This window comes from Phragmites australis, chromosome 3 (genome assembly GCF_958298935.1).
Source record: "Phragmites australis chromosome 3, lpPhrAust1.1, whole genome shotgun sequence".
In the NCBI taxonomy this organism is placed as follows: domain Eukaryota; kingdom Viridiplantae; phylum Streptophyta; class Magnoliopsida; order Poales; family Poaceae; genus Phragmites; species Phragmites australis.
In genome coordinates this window covers 14,623,449-14,643,499 of record NC_084923.1, presented here as the reverse complement: position 1 = coordinate 14,643,499, position 20,051 = coordinate 14,623,449, and the positions used below count along the sequence as shown (strand labels likewise).

Here is a 20,051-nt window from a genome sequence, read left to right as displayed (position 1 = left end):
AGTGCCTCCTTTGCACTGCTTCCCCTGACAACCCACATCCTCCCCTCTGGTCGTGCCGCTCCATGTGCCACTACTCTATCGGCCTGGCGACCCAACCCTCCAATGCCTCATCTGTGCCGCCTCCCCCATGACCTAGCCCTGCCAAGCACACATCCCAGCATACATTGGAGAAGGGGAAGAAAAACAAACCTCTAGTGTGGCAGGAAGGACAAGTCCGACAGCGATGGTTGCTAGATAGAGGCTCAATGCTCTCTTTCTAAATCTGAGGTAACATGGTGACCAGGGTGAGAAGTAAGAGATCCTCAACTATAGAGGGGTGGAATAGGATACCGGTTAGAGGGATGTTTTAACCACTTTTCTTAAAATTTGACCAGAGGAGTTAGATAGGGTATCAGTTAAAGATGCTCTAACATTTTTTTTCCCAGTAAGACACTCCCCAATATCTTTCATGTGGTGCATTCTGCACGGCCTCAAGAGTTGCATGCACGTGTATACAGAATACAGTGGCCAAAAGGATAGATACAAAGAAGAATCGTACCCCATTTAACAATACAAAATGAAGCTAAGCATGTCGAGAATTTATAACGAAACAATCTAACCATTTCTGCGAAGACAGTATAAGACCGCTAATATCAAATCTTTGCAGTCTCAGAACAAACTAAACCACTTCGATTCCTCTTGCTTCTCTTCCGATGTTTCATAGTATGTTGACTCCTCTCTTTCGCCGCTTATATAATTATCTGCGTATGTTGACTCCTCTCTTTCGCCGCTTATATAATTATCTGCGTATGTTGACTCCTCTCTTTTGCCGCTTATATAATTATCTGCGTATTCTGAACCATCTTCAGAAGCATATGACGATGATTGATTCTCTGGCTGGACAAACTGAAGCATATATTTCAGGCCATTTATGACATCATAGATCATCAGTCCAATTCTTCCTCCAACCCAGCTACCTAGATGGCTTCCTGCAAGATACCCCAGCTTCCCCAACCTCTCCTCACCATGGAAACCACCCACATAAGTTCCAAACAAGGTGCCGGTACCCCGGAGAAGACCTTCTGTCATGCTTCCACCAAAGTACATTGCTTCAAAGAAGTCCCAACCAGAAGAAATTATTGGCCCCAATATCCGCTTGGCTTGACGAGCGGCCACTTTCGCCGCTTTTGCTCCAACTTTCTGAGCTTGCTTGGCTGCTTCAGAGGGTGTCAGGCCTTCTGTCACAGCATCGGCTAATGCTTTCTCAATGGCTTGCTGCCGCACCCTTTCCATGTGTGCCGTTCGGAGGTTGTAGACATACAACTTGACACCCTCCTTCGCTGTACATGCAAGGCTGCCAGAGCCCATATCAAAGCAGTTCAGGAATGTGAACTGCCCACTCTTTGATGCAGCCTCCTTTCCAACAAGTTCTCTGAACTTCTCAGCTGTAAATAGAAAGTTGAATTAGGGTTATTTCAAGGAGATAAGATTTGCTCTTATATAAAATCATGAGATCAGTATATAGGAAAAACTAAGTTTGGAGGTGAAATACAAACTAATATCAATGCGCTAATAGCTTGCAATATTCAGCTAATAGTCTCTTCTATAAAACTGTGGCTAAGAAAAAAATGAAGCGTGCCTTCCAGAATGTCAATTTAGCTACCCAGCAAGAGCTATCTTCCAAGATTAATGTGAGTCCGTTGAGTCAGTCATAAGAGTATGACAAAACCTGAGATTGGGCAAAGCAAACGGGTGAAGTGTGTGCAACTGAACACTCTAGTCATATCCAACAAAATTGACATGAAAGCTTTCTTTATTTAGAAGACCAGTAGGGGAGAGCCCTACTCAAAGCCAATTTTCTGTCGGCAGGAGGGCATCAGGCATGAAAGCTTTCTTTATTTCGAAGACCAGTAGGGGAGAGCCCTACTCAAAGCCAATTTTCTGTCGGCAGGAGGGCATCAGGTCCGTAGCTAAAGGCACCCTCATTCTCCGGTGGACACACGCCCTGTTATGTCGGCAGCCTCTCAGCTGGCTCGGATGACGGAGGGTGCCCAGCAGCCGGCGCCGTCGCATATCGTCCTCGCTACCCGAGCCCCACTTCCGCGCCAGTTGGAGCCATCGGTGTCGCCGCCGGAGGACGACTCCTCTACGACGGGATCACACCCCTTCTCCCCAACTCCCAACCCGCCATTGTCCTCGCCTCGGCCACCTCCGTCCCTTGTCCCTGTAGCCTCAGAGCGGAGGCCGGTGGAGGCATGCACATCACATACAAGCGCCGAGCCAAGATTGTGAGCACGGTGGCCTTGTCACCACCGCTGAAGATTAGTGACGCGCCCCGAGCTTGGAATGCAGCCCCAAACCTAGCTTGCCCGTCTCTGTCACTAACGTTGGATGGGGAGGCACATGATAAGGATGCAGTTGATCTTAGCCCGGCGGATACGTTCCTTTCGGTTGTTCGGCATTCCATGGCGCCGGCGATCCTACAGTCCACACCTCCCTGTTGCCACACCCGCTCGCCTGAGCCTCATCTTCTTTGCCGCAGTGCCCGCCTCGCCAAGAAGAGCCGCATTAGGGGCACCAACCCAGTTGATCAGTTCAGAACATCCTGATGAAGCAACTGGGAATCAAAGGTGCAGAGACATTCCGAATGCGGACACTTTTGAGCGATACGTGAGATTGTTCATTGAGGGGCTGTCACCATCCCAATGTGCAGCGATTGTCGAGCTATTTCCGGAGCATGCGTCAGATGTGTCAACGCCGGATGTGGAGCAGTAGGAAGGTCCCTCCCTTGGTTGTAGTTGGTCGTTTTTGTGTTTATTTTTATAGCATCGGAAAACTTACTTTTTTGGAGCGTATGTGGTCTAAACTCGTCGACATGACGTTTGGTGATTAAGGATGTGGTCATTTCTAATAGAATCTCCCTCTTATGTCTGCAAGAAACGAAAATGGATGTAATCTCATGGATTATGATACTTGACATGTTAGACCTTGGCTTTGACTTTTACTTCTTGCCCTCATCCATACACGTGGAGGTGTCTTGCGCCCATGGCGCTCATCAATTTGGTTGGTTACGAATGCTTCTTGCCAGACATATTCGCTTGCGACAAGGGTTACCCTCTTAGGCCCGAACACCTCCTAGTGGCTCACCAGGGTGTATGGTTCGACTAGCGATCGTGACAAGCCAGAGTTTCTGCAAGAGCTCCGTGACCCGAGGCAAGGTTTGTTGGGGCCTTGGCTCAATGGTGGGGACTTCAACCAAAGATATAGGGCGGATGACAAGAATAATAACTTTTTGAATCACCAGTTGATGGGTCGCTTTCGTCGACTCATTGATGATTTGGAGCTGAGGGAACTTCACCTTCAGGGTCAGCTCTACACCTAGAGTAACAAGCGCTTTCATCCAACGCTTGAGAGGAGTGATCGTGTGTTTGTCACGACTAATTAGGAGGACTTATACCCCAACTGCCATCTACAAACGTTCTCATCGGGCGGCTCAGATCATGCGTTGTTGCTACTCTAGACGGACGCCTCCTTTCATGCTAAGAAACATTTTCGGTTTGAGAACATATGGCCGAAATACCCAAGGTACTTGGAGGCCATCCAGGAGGCATGGCAATGCCCCTAGGACAAAGCACATTCCTTCTGTCGTCTTGATTGGCTATTCCGCCATACAGCGTGTGCGCTGCAAAGTTGGAGCACCAAGTTCGTTGGGAGCATACACGTGCAGCTCGCGGTCGCTAAGGAGGTTATCCATCGTTTTGACATGGCGCAAGACAGACAACATCTCTCTCCTGAAGAACATACCCAACGCAAGAGGCTAAAACTCAAGGTGCTCGGCCTTGCATCCTTGCAAAGGACGATTCTTGCCAAAGGTCGCTCGTTCTATGGTTATCGGAGGGAGATGCTAGCACCAAGTTCTTTCACCTCCAAGCAAGTTATGAGCATCGCAAGAGCTTCATCGCCACGCTGCAAAATAATGATGTCACGGTGACATCTGAAGAGGCAAAAGATGAGATGGTGTTCAACTACTTTGAGTCCATCCTAGGTCGGTCGCAATCGAGATCTCATGCTCTGGAATTGTCCCTTTTGGGCGTCCCCTCCGTTGATCTGTTTGGCCTCTATGGTCCATTCACGGAGGAAATTTCGAAGCTGATCACTGACCTCCCAGCAGACAAGGTCCTAGGGTCGGATGGCTTTACATGCCTTTTCTATAAACAACCTAGCACATTATCAAGCCTAGCATGTTGCTAGCGTTGAATGCGTTGTCGGCTATGGATATGCTGAGCTTCCACCTCGTCAATGGGGCGATCCTGATCCTTATACCCAAATCGGTAGATGCCAAGCATGTGCAAGACTACCGACCCATTAGCCCCATACACAGCTTTGGCAAGCTTGTCCAAGGCCTTGGCAAACCGACTAGCACCACACGTCCTCCCTGGTCGCACCAAACCACACATGTCCTCCCTGGTCGCACCAAACCAGAGTGCCTTCATCAAAGGGCGGCTCATTCATTATAACTTCAGGTTTGTGCAGGGAGCAGCAAAACTCTTATACGGAAAGCGTCTTGCTACATTACTCAAGGTCGACATCTAGCGAGCCTTCGACTCCGTTTCCTAGGCGTTTCTCCTTGAGGTCATGGGGCATATGAGATTTCCCTAGTCATGGAAGAACTGGATCTCAATCCTGTTATCCACGGCAAGTACAAAGATCATGCTCAATGGTGTATAAGGCGGTCGAATCTGCCATAGCCGCGAACTCCGTCAAGGCGGTCCTTTGTTTCCTATGCTCTTCCTCGTGATGAAATGCCTAAACGCTATCATCAAGAAGGCGAATGCCTCAACCCTGTTCTCACTGATCGGCCACAGGTCCATCACACATATGTCGTTGTTCTATGATGACGACTTGGTCGTCTTCCTATCCCCGGTCTCCTCTGATCTCAAGCTAACGTGCAACATCCTTTTCTTTTTTGAGGTTGTCTCAGAGTTGGCAACCAACTTGAACAAATGCCATATTACTCCGATCAGATGTTCTTAGGAAGATCTGGACCTTGCACACTTGCTTTTCCCATGCAAGGTTGCCGAATTTCCTTGCAAATACCTTGGTGTTCCACTATCGGTCACCAAACTTCCCAAGGCTGCCTTGCAACCCTTGGTCGATGTCGTCGCCAACCGGCTACCTGCTTGGATGCCCAGTCTCCTCACCTCGGGTGGACGTTTGATTCTCACTAAGGTGACCCTAACTTCAATCCCAATATACTCCATCTCCACCAAGCTCCCACCATGGGTCATTCGCACCATTGACAAGCTCCGAAAGGCCTTTTTTGGCATGTCGGGTGTCCATTGCCTCGTTGCTTAGGGCAAGGTTTGCCGACCTATGGATATGGGTAGCCTCGGTATCCTTGACCTCAAGATTTTGGGCCAAGCAATAAGAATGCGATGGCTATGGCTCAGCCGAATGGATTCGTCACGGCCTTGGTCGTCGCCGTCAACAATACGGACAAGTCAATGGTCGCTATGTTCGAGGCCTCTCTAACGGTTCAAGTTGGAGATGGGCGCGCAGGCTTGTACTGAAGAGATAGATGGATCAATGGGAAGTCCATTGAATCTTGCACCCAATTTGTCGCAATTAATCCTCAAGCGGGTTCGTAATAAGCGCATCATCCTTGAGGCTCTGTCCAATCGTTGTTGGGTGCGCGATATCCAGGGCGGGCTTACTGTGCAAGTCCTAGTTGAATACATGGATATTTGGAATATCTTCGAGCGAGTTGATCTTTGCCGGGATGTGGTGGATGTTTTCATTTGGAAAAGGTCGCCTTCACGTTCCTACTTGGCTAGCACTGCCTACAAGGCATTTTTCATTGGGCAAACCTCTATTTTGGGCACACAGCATATGTGAAAAATGCATGCTCCAAATAAATGTCCATTCTTTACATGGCTGGTTCTTCACAGACGTTGTTGGACCTCGGAGAGACTTCAGCGACACGGGTTGTCGAACCACAGCAACTGCACTTTCTGCTCCAGCAACCGGAATACCTTGACCACCTTCTGTTAGGCTGTGTCTTCAGCAGAGAAACTTGGTTTTGGCTTCTTCGACGTGCCAGGTTGCAGCGCCTCGCACCAACGCCAGATGCCCATTTCGTGGAGTGGTGACTGGACTGCGGGAAGGAAGTACCAAAGCCCCGTCAGCGCTATTTCGACTTAGTGGTCATCCTCACCATTCGGAGCATTTGGAACGAGAGAAGTGGTTGGGTTTTCAGAGACAAGATCTCCTCCCCTGTGGTTCTAACGCAGCACATTGCAGATGAGGCGAGGCTCTGGGACAAAGCGGGTTTGCTGGTTTGGTCGGATTTCTTTCAGTCATGAATAGCCCCCCTGTGTTCTTTTTGGTTGTAGGTCACCTAGTTTGTCGCGAGTAGTTGCCTTAGTTCTGGTGTGGTTTTTAGTTTTTGTTCTTTGTTTTCTGTTTTTTGTCTTTCGTGTTCTTTGTTGTAAGCTCTACCCCTCTTAATTAAATACGTGCACGGCACGTTCTTGAAAAGAAGGCAATTTTCTGTCCTCACTGATTCAGTTGAAAGATAATCCTTCCCATACTGTAGTTGACGAAACGACAATGCATCGTTAGTTCTTAAGAAAAATGAGGTTTTGTAAATCCATTAATGTAAATTAGCCCCTGCTAGTCAATGTCCAGCGCTCTGCAAAAACTGATCTAAAGCAAACTGATGAGAGAACTTGTAAAATTGGAAACACGCTGATACCCTACAGAATTTGCGAGTCACTACTTATTACTCATTCACTTGAAAACACTCTTTGAATAGGCAGCAACTCCTCCTTCGAACCTATAGAATAGATGGAACTGTGAGGCTCTGGCTTCTCTGGATCAAGAATCTGGAGCTACTTGAGTATTCGGCCTATAGCTACAACATCTCTACTACAAAGTTTTGCCTTGCAATTAGATACATATTTGTGTTGTAATTGGCGGCCAATCATATACTCCGTCCATTTACAAATAATTGTCATTTTTAACTTTTACCGTTCAAACTTTGACTAACAATATTTGTTCAAATATTTAGTTAAGTAAAGTGGAAAAATATCATTAGATTTGTTATCAAAAATACTTTAAGCATGTCTTCTATTTCGGGCTATTTGCACAAATATTTGCGGAAAAGACAAACGGTTAAACATTGAATAGTAAAGTCAAAAGTGTTAGTTATTTGTAAACAGATGTAGTAATTCGTTAAGATTTTTAGTCTCATATTCACCTATAGCTTTTGGAGCTGCCAACGCCAGAAAAGTGCTGCAACATTTTATATAACTGGTTCTAGGCTCCAAAGAAGCTCAAACTAAGCTGTGTGCAAGTGCCGGACCAAAAACCGCAAAAGATATTCATGTAACAAGTGATATATCATTATACTGTCACCCGTCATTCATCAGAAGCCCGGCCAGCATAACATTGTTATCTTACCTCCAAGACACAGAGAATATTCACATGTATTGCTCGGCTCATACATATATAATATGTTTTAGCCGTTCCATTAGAGAAAATTAGCTGTTAGCCCATGCTAACAAATATTCAACACACAGCCATCTGCTTCTTTTTTAACAGTTCAATCATTAATAATAAGTTGATACGAGCAAGTTGTTAACTCTATGTCAAATTTATGACTTTCTGACTAAAGGACAAAGTAATTATGAGCAATTAGTCACACCTACTCTTCTCCAATCAATTGCGTATTTTACAGTTGTTTAGTTTCTAACTTCTTTGCAGCTCCACGCGAAGAATATTAGCAAAAATGGGAGGAGAATCCCACCATCCACATCGACCCAAGCCTCGCAAATAAATGTCTCAATGTCTAATTACACCAAACCAGCAGAAATTCCTCGCAAAGTAGCCACTACCAATCTACTATCATCCCAAAATTACACGCATCGCCGCTAAAAAATAGGCAAATACGCAGTCTCTCATAGGAACCAGTCACTCCCCAGTAATCGACGAATCACAGCTATAAAGGTAAGAAAAACTGCAGGAGGAAAAGCGCGCAAGGATCTGCCTGTCGACCAGAAACCCACTGCCCACGGCTAGTCGCCTCGGAAACTAGTTTTGGGAAATTGCGTAATCGGGGAGATTGCAAAGGAAAGGAGGAAAGTAAAGGTTTGCAATTGGGAAGCTGACCGGTCATGCTGAGGGCGAGGACGCCCGTGATGAAGAGCAGCAGCTGCACGCGCCGCTTCTGGACGTCCAGCATCTTCGCCACCGCCGTCCGGATCAAACGCCGTGAGGATCTCCACTTCCTCGCGTCCACCGGAGGAACAGAGGAAAGGAGGAATAAAGAGAGGAGAATGGCCGCAGCGTCCGCTTCGCTGGTGCCGCGTGTTAGAAACTGTTAACAATGAAGGTACCGTTTTCGTTACGGAGTGTGAAAAGTGGTTTTATAAGTTAAAATGGAAACAAACAAGCAGCTTTTAGAATTTAGATTTCATAATTTATTTTTTAATTATCTCAATCCTATAATCCGGTAAAGAGGAGCTTTTGATATATTGTGAAATTTGGGCAAACTAATATGGGTATAGATTTTTGATATATTTACTCACTAGTGCTATTACAATCTCAGTGAACCGTTTTTTCCTGTCTCTCTCACCGACTTGTCTCTCTCCCGTCCACGCCCCCGCTGTCATTGCCCTCTTCGCTCCAGCTCAACTCCCTCCTACTTCACCTCATCGCGGCGCCGGCGCTGGCACCCGCTTCGCGCCGATGGCACCCGACCCCGACGCACTCCTTCCTCTCTCCCGTCGCACATGCCCTCGTGCTTGCCATCTCCTCGCACCCACTCCCCACCCTCCCGGCCTTCCTCGCTTCCCATTGTGACAAGCTCCTCCGCGCTAACATCTTGTCCCTCCTCAAGGCCCTCGAGTTGTCTGGCCACTAGGAGTGGGCGCTCGCGCTGCTCTGCTGGGCCAGCATGACGCCGTCTGCGTGCTGCTCTACAAAATGCCGCTTTCGCTGGGTCTCGCCATGACGTACGCGCCTACAACACTGTGTTGCACACAAAGTAAATAGAGTAATGGATTTTCGTATTTTAGAAATATGCTACAAGATCAATCTAATGAGAAACGTGTCACAAAATAGTAAACATGACACTCAAAATAGTCGAGGGCATTACAGACTTTTAACATGCCCAAACAACAATCTAACCTATCTACAATCTAAGTTACCAAACAGCTCTCAGCTTTTGGACCATCAACTTTCCATAATCCAACTTTCCACAATCCAAAATCCAAAAGCTGCTTTTCAGAATCTACAACTGAAACAAATAGGCCCGTAGTCTTGTTACAATTTTTTAAAAGATTTGATTCTATCTTTTAGGAGTTTTTAGCATTATATATACGGGGTAGAACCTCTCATTATAAACATAGATGAATAAGAGAAAGATTTTCTACTATATTTTGTCTCCTTTTTGTGATTATTCATCGTTAGAATCTCTGGACTATACCCGGTAGTAGAGGCTCCTCAACACGTTATCGGCACAAAGCTCTGCTAGAGACCAAGCTATGGAATCGAATCGTCTCACTCACAAGAATTGAAAGGTATGATCGGATTGGCATGTATTCTTGCATTTACTGTTTTTGCTTCAGATCTGTACATCGTAGCAATAAACAGTAACATGAACAGTAGCATGACTAGCATCAACATAGCATCATCGGATCTATACACAACGTAGAACCAGTGGGACCCACATTCGCTACCACACTACCAGCTAGAATCCGGCGGCCGACCCTCTGCACAAGAACGTGGTGGCTCGACGGCCACCACCACAAATCGAGAAAAAAAACAAACAATGGCACACCGCCAGTATGGAAATCGGTGGCCCTCTCGCTTCACCATTCCGTAGGGCCACCGGAGGCCACCTCCTCTATGCTACTCGAAGCGACGCCACCACCTCTGCACCACCCAAAGCATCATCACCATCGATCGCGTCGTTACATCCCCGTATGCGCCTTCGTCACCGATCGTGCGCTTGTCTCGCCCCGCTGGCAGATGGCTGAAGTGCCGACTGGTCGGTGCGCTGCAACGCCCCGCTGGCAGATGGCTATCGCACCAACCGTTGGCTCAGGAGCCGCTGCGATTGTAGGCAGCCGTGCGTTGGTACTCGCCGCTCATCGTATGCTCGACCGTGCGCACCTCTGCGTCACTCGAAGACCGCGTGCCGCCACCTGAGCCATCGGGCCACCTATCGCCGTCGCTTGGCTGCGCCGGAAGTGCATCATTGCCGGAACACCGACCGTGGGCCGCGCCGAGGCACACCGCAGCCAACATGCCATCATGCCGGCGCCAGGGCGCACCCCGGCCGTCATGCCGGTGCAGCCCCACACTGCCTCGGCACGCCCACCGCCCTGGAGACGGCTATCGATGGGTCAAAGTGGCGACTATGGTTTGGAAACCCTAGTCGCTCGTTTTATTGGAGGAGTGCGGGCTGGATGGGCCAGGCTAGCCCAATAAAGGAAGAACTCCGGTGGAAATAAAAAAAGGAAAAATGCGAAATTTTACTTTTACCCTCCCCCCTCCGAGTTTCATTAATTGAGCATAGTCCATGTATTTTTGCGTTTAGGCCCCTGGTTGTTCTGAAGATTATCCAGAGCCTCTATTTTTGCATAGAAGCACCTTCAAAATTTGAATTTTGCATCTGTTTTAACAATTATGCAGTATTGTACTTAGAGCGAAAAAGCTCTGCGCTGCTATTGGCCTTGGAACAAGTAGTGCAATGGCTCTCATGGAGGATGAGAATGATCAGCCACTTTATTTTCTTTGCCACCATCTCTCTCCCACTTTGAAGGATGAGTACATTGCAATGACTAGCGCTAAGACACTATTGGACGCATTGTAGGAGCATTTTGAGTATTTTAAGTATACTATCAAGCCTCTTGCAGAGCAAGAATGGGTTTGACTCCGTTTATGTGACTACAAGTATATTAGAAAGTACAACTCTACGCTGCACCGCATTTGCACACTTCTGTGTCTCTGTGAGAAAGAGATCATAGAAGAGGAGAAAATCGAGAAGACTCTTTCCACTTTCCACTCTAATGTGGTAGAATCCGCACGCAATTATTGTCAATCAAAATACAAAAGTATTATGAACTGATTGATGTGTTGCAGCTTCATAAAATTCATGACAAAGTCGTAAACAAGAACTCCTTATCCTAGCCGCAAGGAAAGAGCAGTGGCCTAAAAGTCAATTACAACTCTTTCAAAGCACGCAAGAACCACAATAAGAAGCAGGGGAAGGGAGGAAGGGAAGTAGTGACAGACAAGATCAAGCCTAATGATGATAATAACAAGACAAAGAAAAAAGTTAAATCATATGGTGAGCAGAACCATACATGTTATAAGTGTGGCGTTTGGGGCCATTGGTCCCGAATCTGTAAAGCACCAAAGCATATTATGGAAGCATACCGGAAGAAGAAAAAGGAGAAGCTAGAAGCACACCTCACCATTGCAGTGGGATGGAAGTGGACAAAGCAGCAACGGTTGAAAGGGAAACATCTCACATGGAAGTTGATGATGCTCCCACACTAGCAGTAAAAGACCTCCCATTGAAAAATGCAGAGGCCTCTACTTTAACCTTCTCCATTGCCATAGAAGATGCCATGAAGGATGAAGCGGAAAAGAAATTCATTAAAGATGAAGTGGCCGGATATTTTGCAGACTCTATCTATAATTAGAGTAATTAGCCATTCATTTAGTTGTTGAATGTAGGAGGATTGAATGAATAAATGTAAGCTCCAGAAGAGCAATCTTAGCTACAAATAATATTTTTTGATAGTTAATAAAGTATTTAGTCTTGTTTCTACTCCCTCACATGTGAATGATTGAATGCTTTATTTATAGAATATGTGTGATGCCCGCATAAAGGAAGTGTTTATTGTAGATAGTGGAACCACAAACACTATCTTAAGAGAAAATATGTTTTTTAATCTATCCGAAATAGCTCTAAAAAAGTTATGACTGTCACTGGTACTGATAAATGCATAGTAGGTTCTGAAAGAGCCACAATCATACTACCTATGGAAACTACTTTGTATATTAAAAAATCATTATTGTATCCTAAATCTACAAAAAATATCTTAAGTTTACATATATTCATGCTAATGGTTTTCATGTAGAAACTGGTGAAAAAGATGGTATGGAATACCTACTCATCACTAAGCGTGATAGTGAAGTGAGAATACTAGAAAAACTTCCCTTCATGAGTAGTGGCTTGTAATACACTCACATTAGAACATCTGAAGTGTTCACTACCTTAAAGCCTATGTTTTATAGTACAGAATTATTCTCCCTATGGCATGATAGATTAGGTCACTCTAGACATAGAATGATGAGAAATATAATTACTAACTCACAACATCATGGCATAAATGTAAAGAATTTCTCAAATCCTAAAGATTTTATATGCCCTGTATGTGCTATTGGAAAATTAATAATAAGATCATCTACTTTGAAGGTACAAGATGAAATCCCTGCATTCCTGGACCGAATCCAGTGGGATGTTTGTGGTCCTATTCAGCCGCTTTCTGGCCTGTTTTGGTACTTTATGGTATTGATAGATGCATCCTTGAAGTGGTCGCATATATGTCTATTATCTACTCGCAACCACGCCTTTGCAAAGTTAATCTCACAGATCATATAAATCAGGAATAATTTTTCTGACCATCGAGTGAAATCCATTAGAATGGATAATGCTAGAGAATTTACTTCTAAAATATTCGATGATTATTGCACTGGTATGGAAATTAAAGTTGAATATTATGTACAACACACCTACACTTAGAATGGACTAGCCAAAGCACTGATAGAAAGAATAAAATTTATTGCTAGACCTTTGTTGCAGCATTGTAATTTATCTGTTACATGTTGGAGATATATAGTTTTACATGCAGCACCTCTCATTAATTATAGACCATCCTCCTATAACATTTGTTTACCTATGCAATTAGTGCAAGGGGTAATTCTGAAAAATTTCCATTTACGTAAATTTGAATGTATGATTTATGTGCCAATACCGCCGCCATAGGGAACCGCTACGAGACCTTTGCAAAAAGTTGGAATATATGTCGGTTATGAGACTGCATCTATGATCCGATATTTAGAACCAACAATTTGAAATCTGCAAATGGTCTGCTTCGCTAACTGCATTTTTGATTAAAATATTTTTCCATCATTAAAGGGAGAAAATATACCCTTGGATGAAAAATGTTAGGAAATTATTTGGTAGGCAGAATGACTTGCGACATATGATCCTCGCACTAGTGAAGTAAATGATGAAGTACAAAAAATTATCAGTTTGCATAAATTAGCAAAATGATCTGCCTGATCATTTTTGTGATTTGAAGAGCATGACTAAGTTGCATATGCCTGCACGAATTGCACCAGAGATGGTGGAATTACCAAAATCTTGTCCTACGAGCTCCAGGAAATAATAAAAGAACAAGAAATTCAATTACTCAAGTCCCAAATAGCCAGATACGTCTTGCAAAAGTGGGGACTGAGAACTTACCACCACTACTACAAAATCTATTTAGTGGGATGCCTCTGTACAGGTAGATCTACGGAATCATCTGTATAAAGGGTACCACAGACGGCTCTAAAGTACAACTGTTTGAGAAAATAACAACGAACAGTTCTAATAAAGTGAGACGCTATAGTACAGATGTTTTCAAATGGCAATTGCCTATACTCATAGTATAGATGTTTTTCAAACTGCAACCATCTATATTAATAGTTCAAACAGTTCCAAACTGGAACCGTCTGTACTGTTCCTTTTGTGCAAATTGTTTTACTTTAGAACCGCCTGTACTATATATAGTAATAGTACATACGTTTCTAGTTTAGAACCGTCTGTACAAATAGAACAATATAGACAATTCTAAGTTTGGAACTGTCTGTACTGTTAGTATAGATAGTTACAAGTTTGGAACCATCTGTACTGATAGTGTCCCACTTGTTTAGAGCGTATATGTTATATAGATTATTTTTATACAATGATCAATAATCAATTACAGGTGAGACAGTAAAGAAGCTTTGCGCAAGGTTAGAGGTTGCAGGTTTGACTCCTAGAAAATACATATGTGGTATTTCACGTGAAAAATTGTGTCATTTGCGATCGCACCTACATAATAATATAGGGGCTGGTGTGGGTAGGAAAAATATTTTTTAGATTTTTTTAGCTCCAGAAAACTTAATTATAGACGGTTACAATTTGGAACCATCTGTACAAATTTTATTTGTACAGACTCTTTAGTATAGACGGTTCGAAAAAGTGTCTCACATGGGATTTTGGAACCGTTTGTATAAATTATTTTTCTAATAATACACAACTGATCATAAAAATGCCCTAAAGGAAGAAGAAGAGGAGCCAGTTGAAACGTGGCAATGGTATGAAACCTAAGAAAATAGGTATACCAGATTTGAATCTTCCCACGCAGGAAGAAACCAGTGAAAATATGCACGCTAAAATTGACGCTAATAAACTAAAGGACCTTGCTCTTACAGAAAGAAATAATGAAGAGTAAGATGTAGAAGCACCCGAAAATGCAACCTATAATGAAATAGCTATAAACTATATGAATTCAGGGGAATTTTGGAATAGAGTAACCACAATAGTTGATACATACTTTGCAAATAAAGTTACCACAATTATAGATCATGACCCTGAGCCTGCATCACTCACTGAATGTAGGATGAGGTCAGATTGGGTGTCACGTCCCAAAATACTAATCACGTGATTAAGCATTCACAATCATCATAACATTATGTTTAAGTGTATTTGTTTGATAACTTGAGTTTAAACATGTTTCAAAAGTACTTGGAGGTAGTTTAGGACCTTTTAGGAAAACCCTAAATACTTTGGAGATGAAGAAGAGTAGGAAAAGGGAATAGAATCATGTTTTTAGCTCAAGACCGCTCTCGCGGCCTGATCGGGATTCCCCACAGTCTGATCGTCAGGGGGCAACCACATAGGCTTGCCACATGGGCTTCCTGTAGTCTGACCAACCCATCCCACGATCTGACCGCCACAACGCAGAGGCTCCACTAAAAGAAATCAACCAACTCTCTCACACTCTCACTCTCACTCTCACTCACTCCTTCACTAACACCAAGAGAGATGGAGAGATCACCTTGACGTCCACGATGACCTAAAATCGACGAAGAGAACTTCCTCGAGGTCCCCAAAGGCTTCCTCGAGCTCATCCCCTTCATCCTCTTTGTCGGAGGGGTTCCTATGTGTGTTCATCCATCTCAAGACCTTACACCACTCTGGAGCCCGATCTCCAAATCGGAGCTTCCCCAGGGTGAACCCCTTCAATTGAAAACCTCACTACACTAAGGTGAGATGTTCCCTACCATTTTCTCATCGTTCCTGAGCTCTAATCGATTCCCATTCCATTTAGACCCAAGCTTGGTGAATGTTATCCAAATCACTTTAGAAGCACTCCACTAGTCTCAGCATTTTGGTACCCTTTATTGCCGAAGGTTTCGCCGAAGCCTCCACCAGCGGTCTCATGAAGTGGCATTGGCAGGGTCTCGTGGTCAAACCGCCACTAGGGCTGGTCTGACCGCCAGACGGTGGTCTGACCGTCTATATACCGTCGGTCTAACTGCCAGTCACCAAAACCTTTTGTAGGCCGATGGTCAAACCGCCACCTCCACATTGTTCTGACCGTCAACCATGCAAGGTTGTGTGTACTTATGTTACCTTATTCGGGGTTTTAAACTTCGGAACCCTAATCATTTGGTGGTCTTTTACAAATGTTTTCAAACCACGTGCTCTACTAATATTTCAAGCATGCATCATATGCACACTTTTCCACCATTTGATTGTCTATGCAATGCATTCTTGATTCTTTTAGAGAGCAATATGTCAATGGTCCAAGCGAGTGAAGGCGACGCCAATCTACCAGAGTTCTGTGAGAGTTGCGTCGGAAGTATCAGGCAACCACCATAGCAACAAGGCAAGCATCTAAGCGTACTCACCTACTACTTTAGACTCGTATTATATAACTTGATAAATTACGCTTTATGTATGTTTGCATGAGTAGTGGTTCCATTATCAGGTTTAGATGGGTAAAACCTATGTTGATTTGCATTACCTCTATTTTGAGTTGTTGATGATCTATATCTTTGTAGCCTTGATAACATTGTTGATGTCTAACTTAAGAGTTATTCAAAATGTTTAGCAGATGCATAAGTCCCAGGTAGAACTCGAGCAATGATTCAACCATTGTTCGCGAGCTTATGATTTACTTATTATTTTCAAACACAACGACAATGATGTGGATTGTATGAGATGTGAGGATGAGGCGAGATGTGGGCCGTGCTAGGGGTAGGTCGGGAGAGGAGCCCGGATGCCATAGATCGTTTGCATCATTTAAGCACCGCCTGTCGGTACCGTTGACTTTAGAATTTTTCGTGCAATCACATATTCCAATAATGCACGAATGAGCTGAGTATTGTACATCGTGCTGACGCTTGCCTTGCGGTCCTATGACGCGTAAGAAAAAAAAATGACAAGTAAGGTGGCGGGGAGCCAGAGGTGTCCGGGACATGTGCAAGTGAGTAGTTTTAGGTATGAGAAATGTTGTCTTGGGGTCAAGAGGATGGACCCAGGTCGTGTGGGTAAAGTTGTACCCCTGTAGGGTGTAAAATCAATTCGAATTATCGTGCTCTCAGTCATGAGTATGCTTTTGTGCATCCGCATAGGTCATAGAGTCACGAATGTGGGATGGTGTGGTATAACATATTGGGTTATGGTTGAGATGGTTCTATTTACAGATATGCTTATTATGGTTCTAGTTACATATGTTCTTGTGGTGATTATGGGATATAATAGTACCTGTGGTTAAGTATAGATGCTCATATGTGTATGTCAAGTTGCATTTTGCTTATGAAAGTTACTTAACCATGTGGCCAATTCCTTACTAATATCTCAATGCATTCTCCTTAGAGTCGGATTATTTGTATATACCCATTATGGATTAAGTATTGCGAGTACCTTCATACTCACGCTGCTATTTCAGTTTCTACCAGTGAGGAGAAGCTTGTGTTTGGCTACTTCACACCCGCCGATCTAAGTGGCGGGAGTGAGTAGTGCAAACTATTCATGAGGCTAGACTTTTAGGTGGAGCCTAAAGGCATATGATTTCACCTAACTTTTGTTAGTTCATAGATATTAATCTTTTGCTGCGTAGTTTCTAGTTTTGGTTATGAGGTGAACTGTTCTCTATCCTCCTAGCTTGTTTTTTATGTAAATTATGTAAATGGTTAAATGCTTAAGAACTTGTAATATAATTTAATCACTCTCTCTTTCTTAAGCTTTGTTATAATGTTATATGTTAGAAAGACATGTGTTCCAATATTAGACACAAAACGCTTACTGGGACTACCGGGTGGTATTTCGGTTTATCATCGTGGTCGTGATTAAGCAAATAATTGTTCTGATGATTAATTGGAATACTATTTGGTCGGTTCATCACATTAGGAAGACTGATAGAAGGTAATAACAACTGAGCAGTTATCCCTAAACAAAACAGAGGTATTTGGGTTAGTATACCGCACACCTCCCCACATCAAACGAATGGGATACAAGTGGGTTTTGTTCATAAGAGGGATGAAAGGAACCAAATTATGAGGTATAAAGTGTGACTAGTTGCACAAAGTTTCACTCAACGACCAAGCGATTATTATGAAGAAACCTATTCCCTGATGATTAGTGACATTACCTTTAGATATTTAATCTTGATGGCAGTCAATCTAGAGTTAAAAATAAAATTGATGGATGTTGTAACCGCATATCTTTATAGGAGCCTTGATTCAGATATTTATATGAAAGTAACTGAAGGAATACCATTGCCGAATCAGGGCAGAAGAAATATACTCCTTTATAGCGTACAATTGAAGAAGTTGTTATATGGGTTAAAACAGTCAGGTAGAATGTGGTATAATCATTTGAGTGAATTTCTCATAAAACAAGCCTACACAAATAGCACATATTGTCCTTGTGTATTTATAAGAAGGTCCCATAATGGATTCTTCATTATCTATATATGTAGATGATCTGAATATCACCAGTATAGAAGAAGAAATTGAGGAAGCAAGCTTGTACTTGAAGTCGGAATTTGAAATGAAAGATTTAGGTAAAACCAAGTTTTTCTTAGGCCTGCAGCTAGAGTATATGGCAGATGAAATTTTTGTATATCAGTCAAACTACACTCAGAAGTTGTTAAAGCGGTTTGGTATTGAAAAATTCATTTCTCGCTAAAAACCCCATGGTCAGAAGGTCATTGCAAGCAGATCAAAATCCTTATAGACCTAGAGAAGACTGAGAGAAAGTATTGGGACCATAATTCTCATACTTAAGTGCAATAGGTGCCTGATGTATCTGGCAAATTACATTATGTCAGATATAGCGTTTGCAGTAAACCTAATTGCATGGTACAGTGCAGAGCCCACTAAAAGGCATTGGAAGGGTGTGAAGGATATTCTTCGTTACTTGCAAAGCAGCAAAGATTTAGGTCTGTTCTACAGAAAGAATCAGGATCTAAGTCTGGTTGAATACGCGGATGCTAGGTATCTGTCAGACCCGCATATAGTGAAATCACAGACTGATAATATTTTTTTATGTGGTGGAACTGCAGTATCTTGAAAATCGTTAAGCAAAGTCTTGTATCTACTTTGACGAACCACTTGAAAATAATAACTTTATATGAAGTCGTATGGGAATGCGCATGACTTAGAAGAGTGATCAATCATATCGAGAGTTATGTGGTTTGAACACTACTAATACCCCCACTATTATCTATAAAGATAATACTGCATGTGTTGCACAAGTGCAATTGGGATATGTGAAAAGCAACTTAACGAAGCGTATCAACCCCAAGTTCTTTTATGCTCATAAATTGCATAAAATGAATAAAATAAAGGTAATGCATACCAAATCATGTGAAAATCTTTCAGATTTATTCACTAAGTCTCTCCCTGCATCTAGTTTTGAAAAATGTGTTCGTAGCATTGGGATGATGAGGCTTAAAGAGTTGCACATTTCAAGATGAGAATTTTCACATAATACCGATACAAGAAATTAAATCTTAGTCAAGAAGATTAAGTGTCCAAATTTAATCATGAAGATTATATGAAGTATTTGGGTGGATTGTACTATTTTTTCCTTTAGATAAGTTCTCCTGAAGTTTTTCATGATAAGATTTTTAATGAGATAATTGGTGTGACCATGCCGCGAGTTATGTACTATTTATCCTAATTTTTTCCATTAGGTTTTTGGGAGTTTTGATGAGACATATAAATTTCTCGAGAAGTGCCTAAGGGGGAGTTTTATAACCGAATGTGAACCTATCTTGATTTCTTGAAAGATTCGATTCTATCTCTTAAGGGTTTTGACACTATATATATAGGGCAGAACCCCTCATTATAAACACAAATGAATAAAGAGATAGTTTTCCCCTATATTGTGTCTCCTTTTTGTGATTGTTCATCGCTAGAATCTCTGGACTATACCTAGTAGCAGAGGTTCCTCAACAAAAATGTAGTGATCTGCGTTCCCTTCCTAAGAGCATCTCTAGTAGACTACTACGAGCTTGTTTGTTTCAGCTTGCAATCTGCAAGGTGTAATCTACAAGCTAAAACAAACAGACTAGATTGTACAATCTAGCCTACAGATTATAACAATTCAGTAATCTGCCTTCTATCAGTTTTTGCAGTTTGTACAATCCAGATTTAACAATCCAACTTTCATAATTCAGTTTTTTATAATCCACAACCTATAAGCTGTTTTTCACAATTCATAGCTAAAACAAACAAGCCTAGGTAATACAAAAAACTATTAATATTGGGATTTTTGGTGGTCCAATAGACTATCAATAGTCTCCCAACACCCTCCCTCAAAAGAAAGAGAGACCCCCACCCCTAATATCGTGAAATTTTTTGGTGGGTGAACATTTCAGCCTGTACCCATCGACCTCCCGCTCCCTCCCTCTATCGTCGCGACCATGCAGCCCGCCTCCACCAGCCAT

General features: G+C 43.1%; 1 protein-coding gene across 1 annotated transcript; it reads right to left on the bottom strand.

The window, feature by feature from the left end:
* Nucleotides 1-475: 475 nt before the first annotated feature.
* On the bottom strand, nucleotides 476-8,365 carry LOC133912344 (uncharacterized). Its single transcript, XM_062355024.1, has 2 exons — nucleotides 8,149-8,365; nucleotides 476-1,424 (listed from the first exon to the last, which is right to left on the bottom strand). Exons 1-2 carry the CDS (start codon nucleotides 8,219-8,221, stop codon nucleotides 649-651), a joined length of 849 nt encoding a protein of 282 aa, XP_062211008.1. The 5' UTR covers nucleotides 8,222-8,365; the 3' UTR covers nucleotides 476-648.
* Nucleotides 8,366-20,051: the final 11,686 nt, after the last annotated feature.

Coding starts and splice junctions, on each gene's coding strand:
- LOC133912344 (XM_062355024.1), bottom strand. CDS start 8,221: ATGCTGGACGTCCAGAAGCGGCGCGTGCAGCTGCTGCTCTTCATCACG. Junction 1,425..8,148: donor CCTCGCCCTCAGCATGACCG/GTCAGCTTCCCA, acceptor TTCTATTTACAG/CTGAGAAGTTCAGAGAACTT.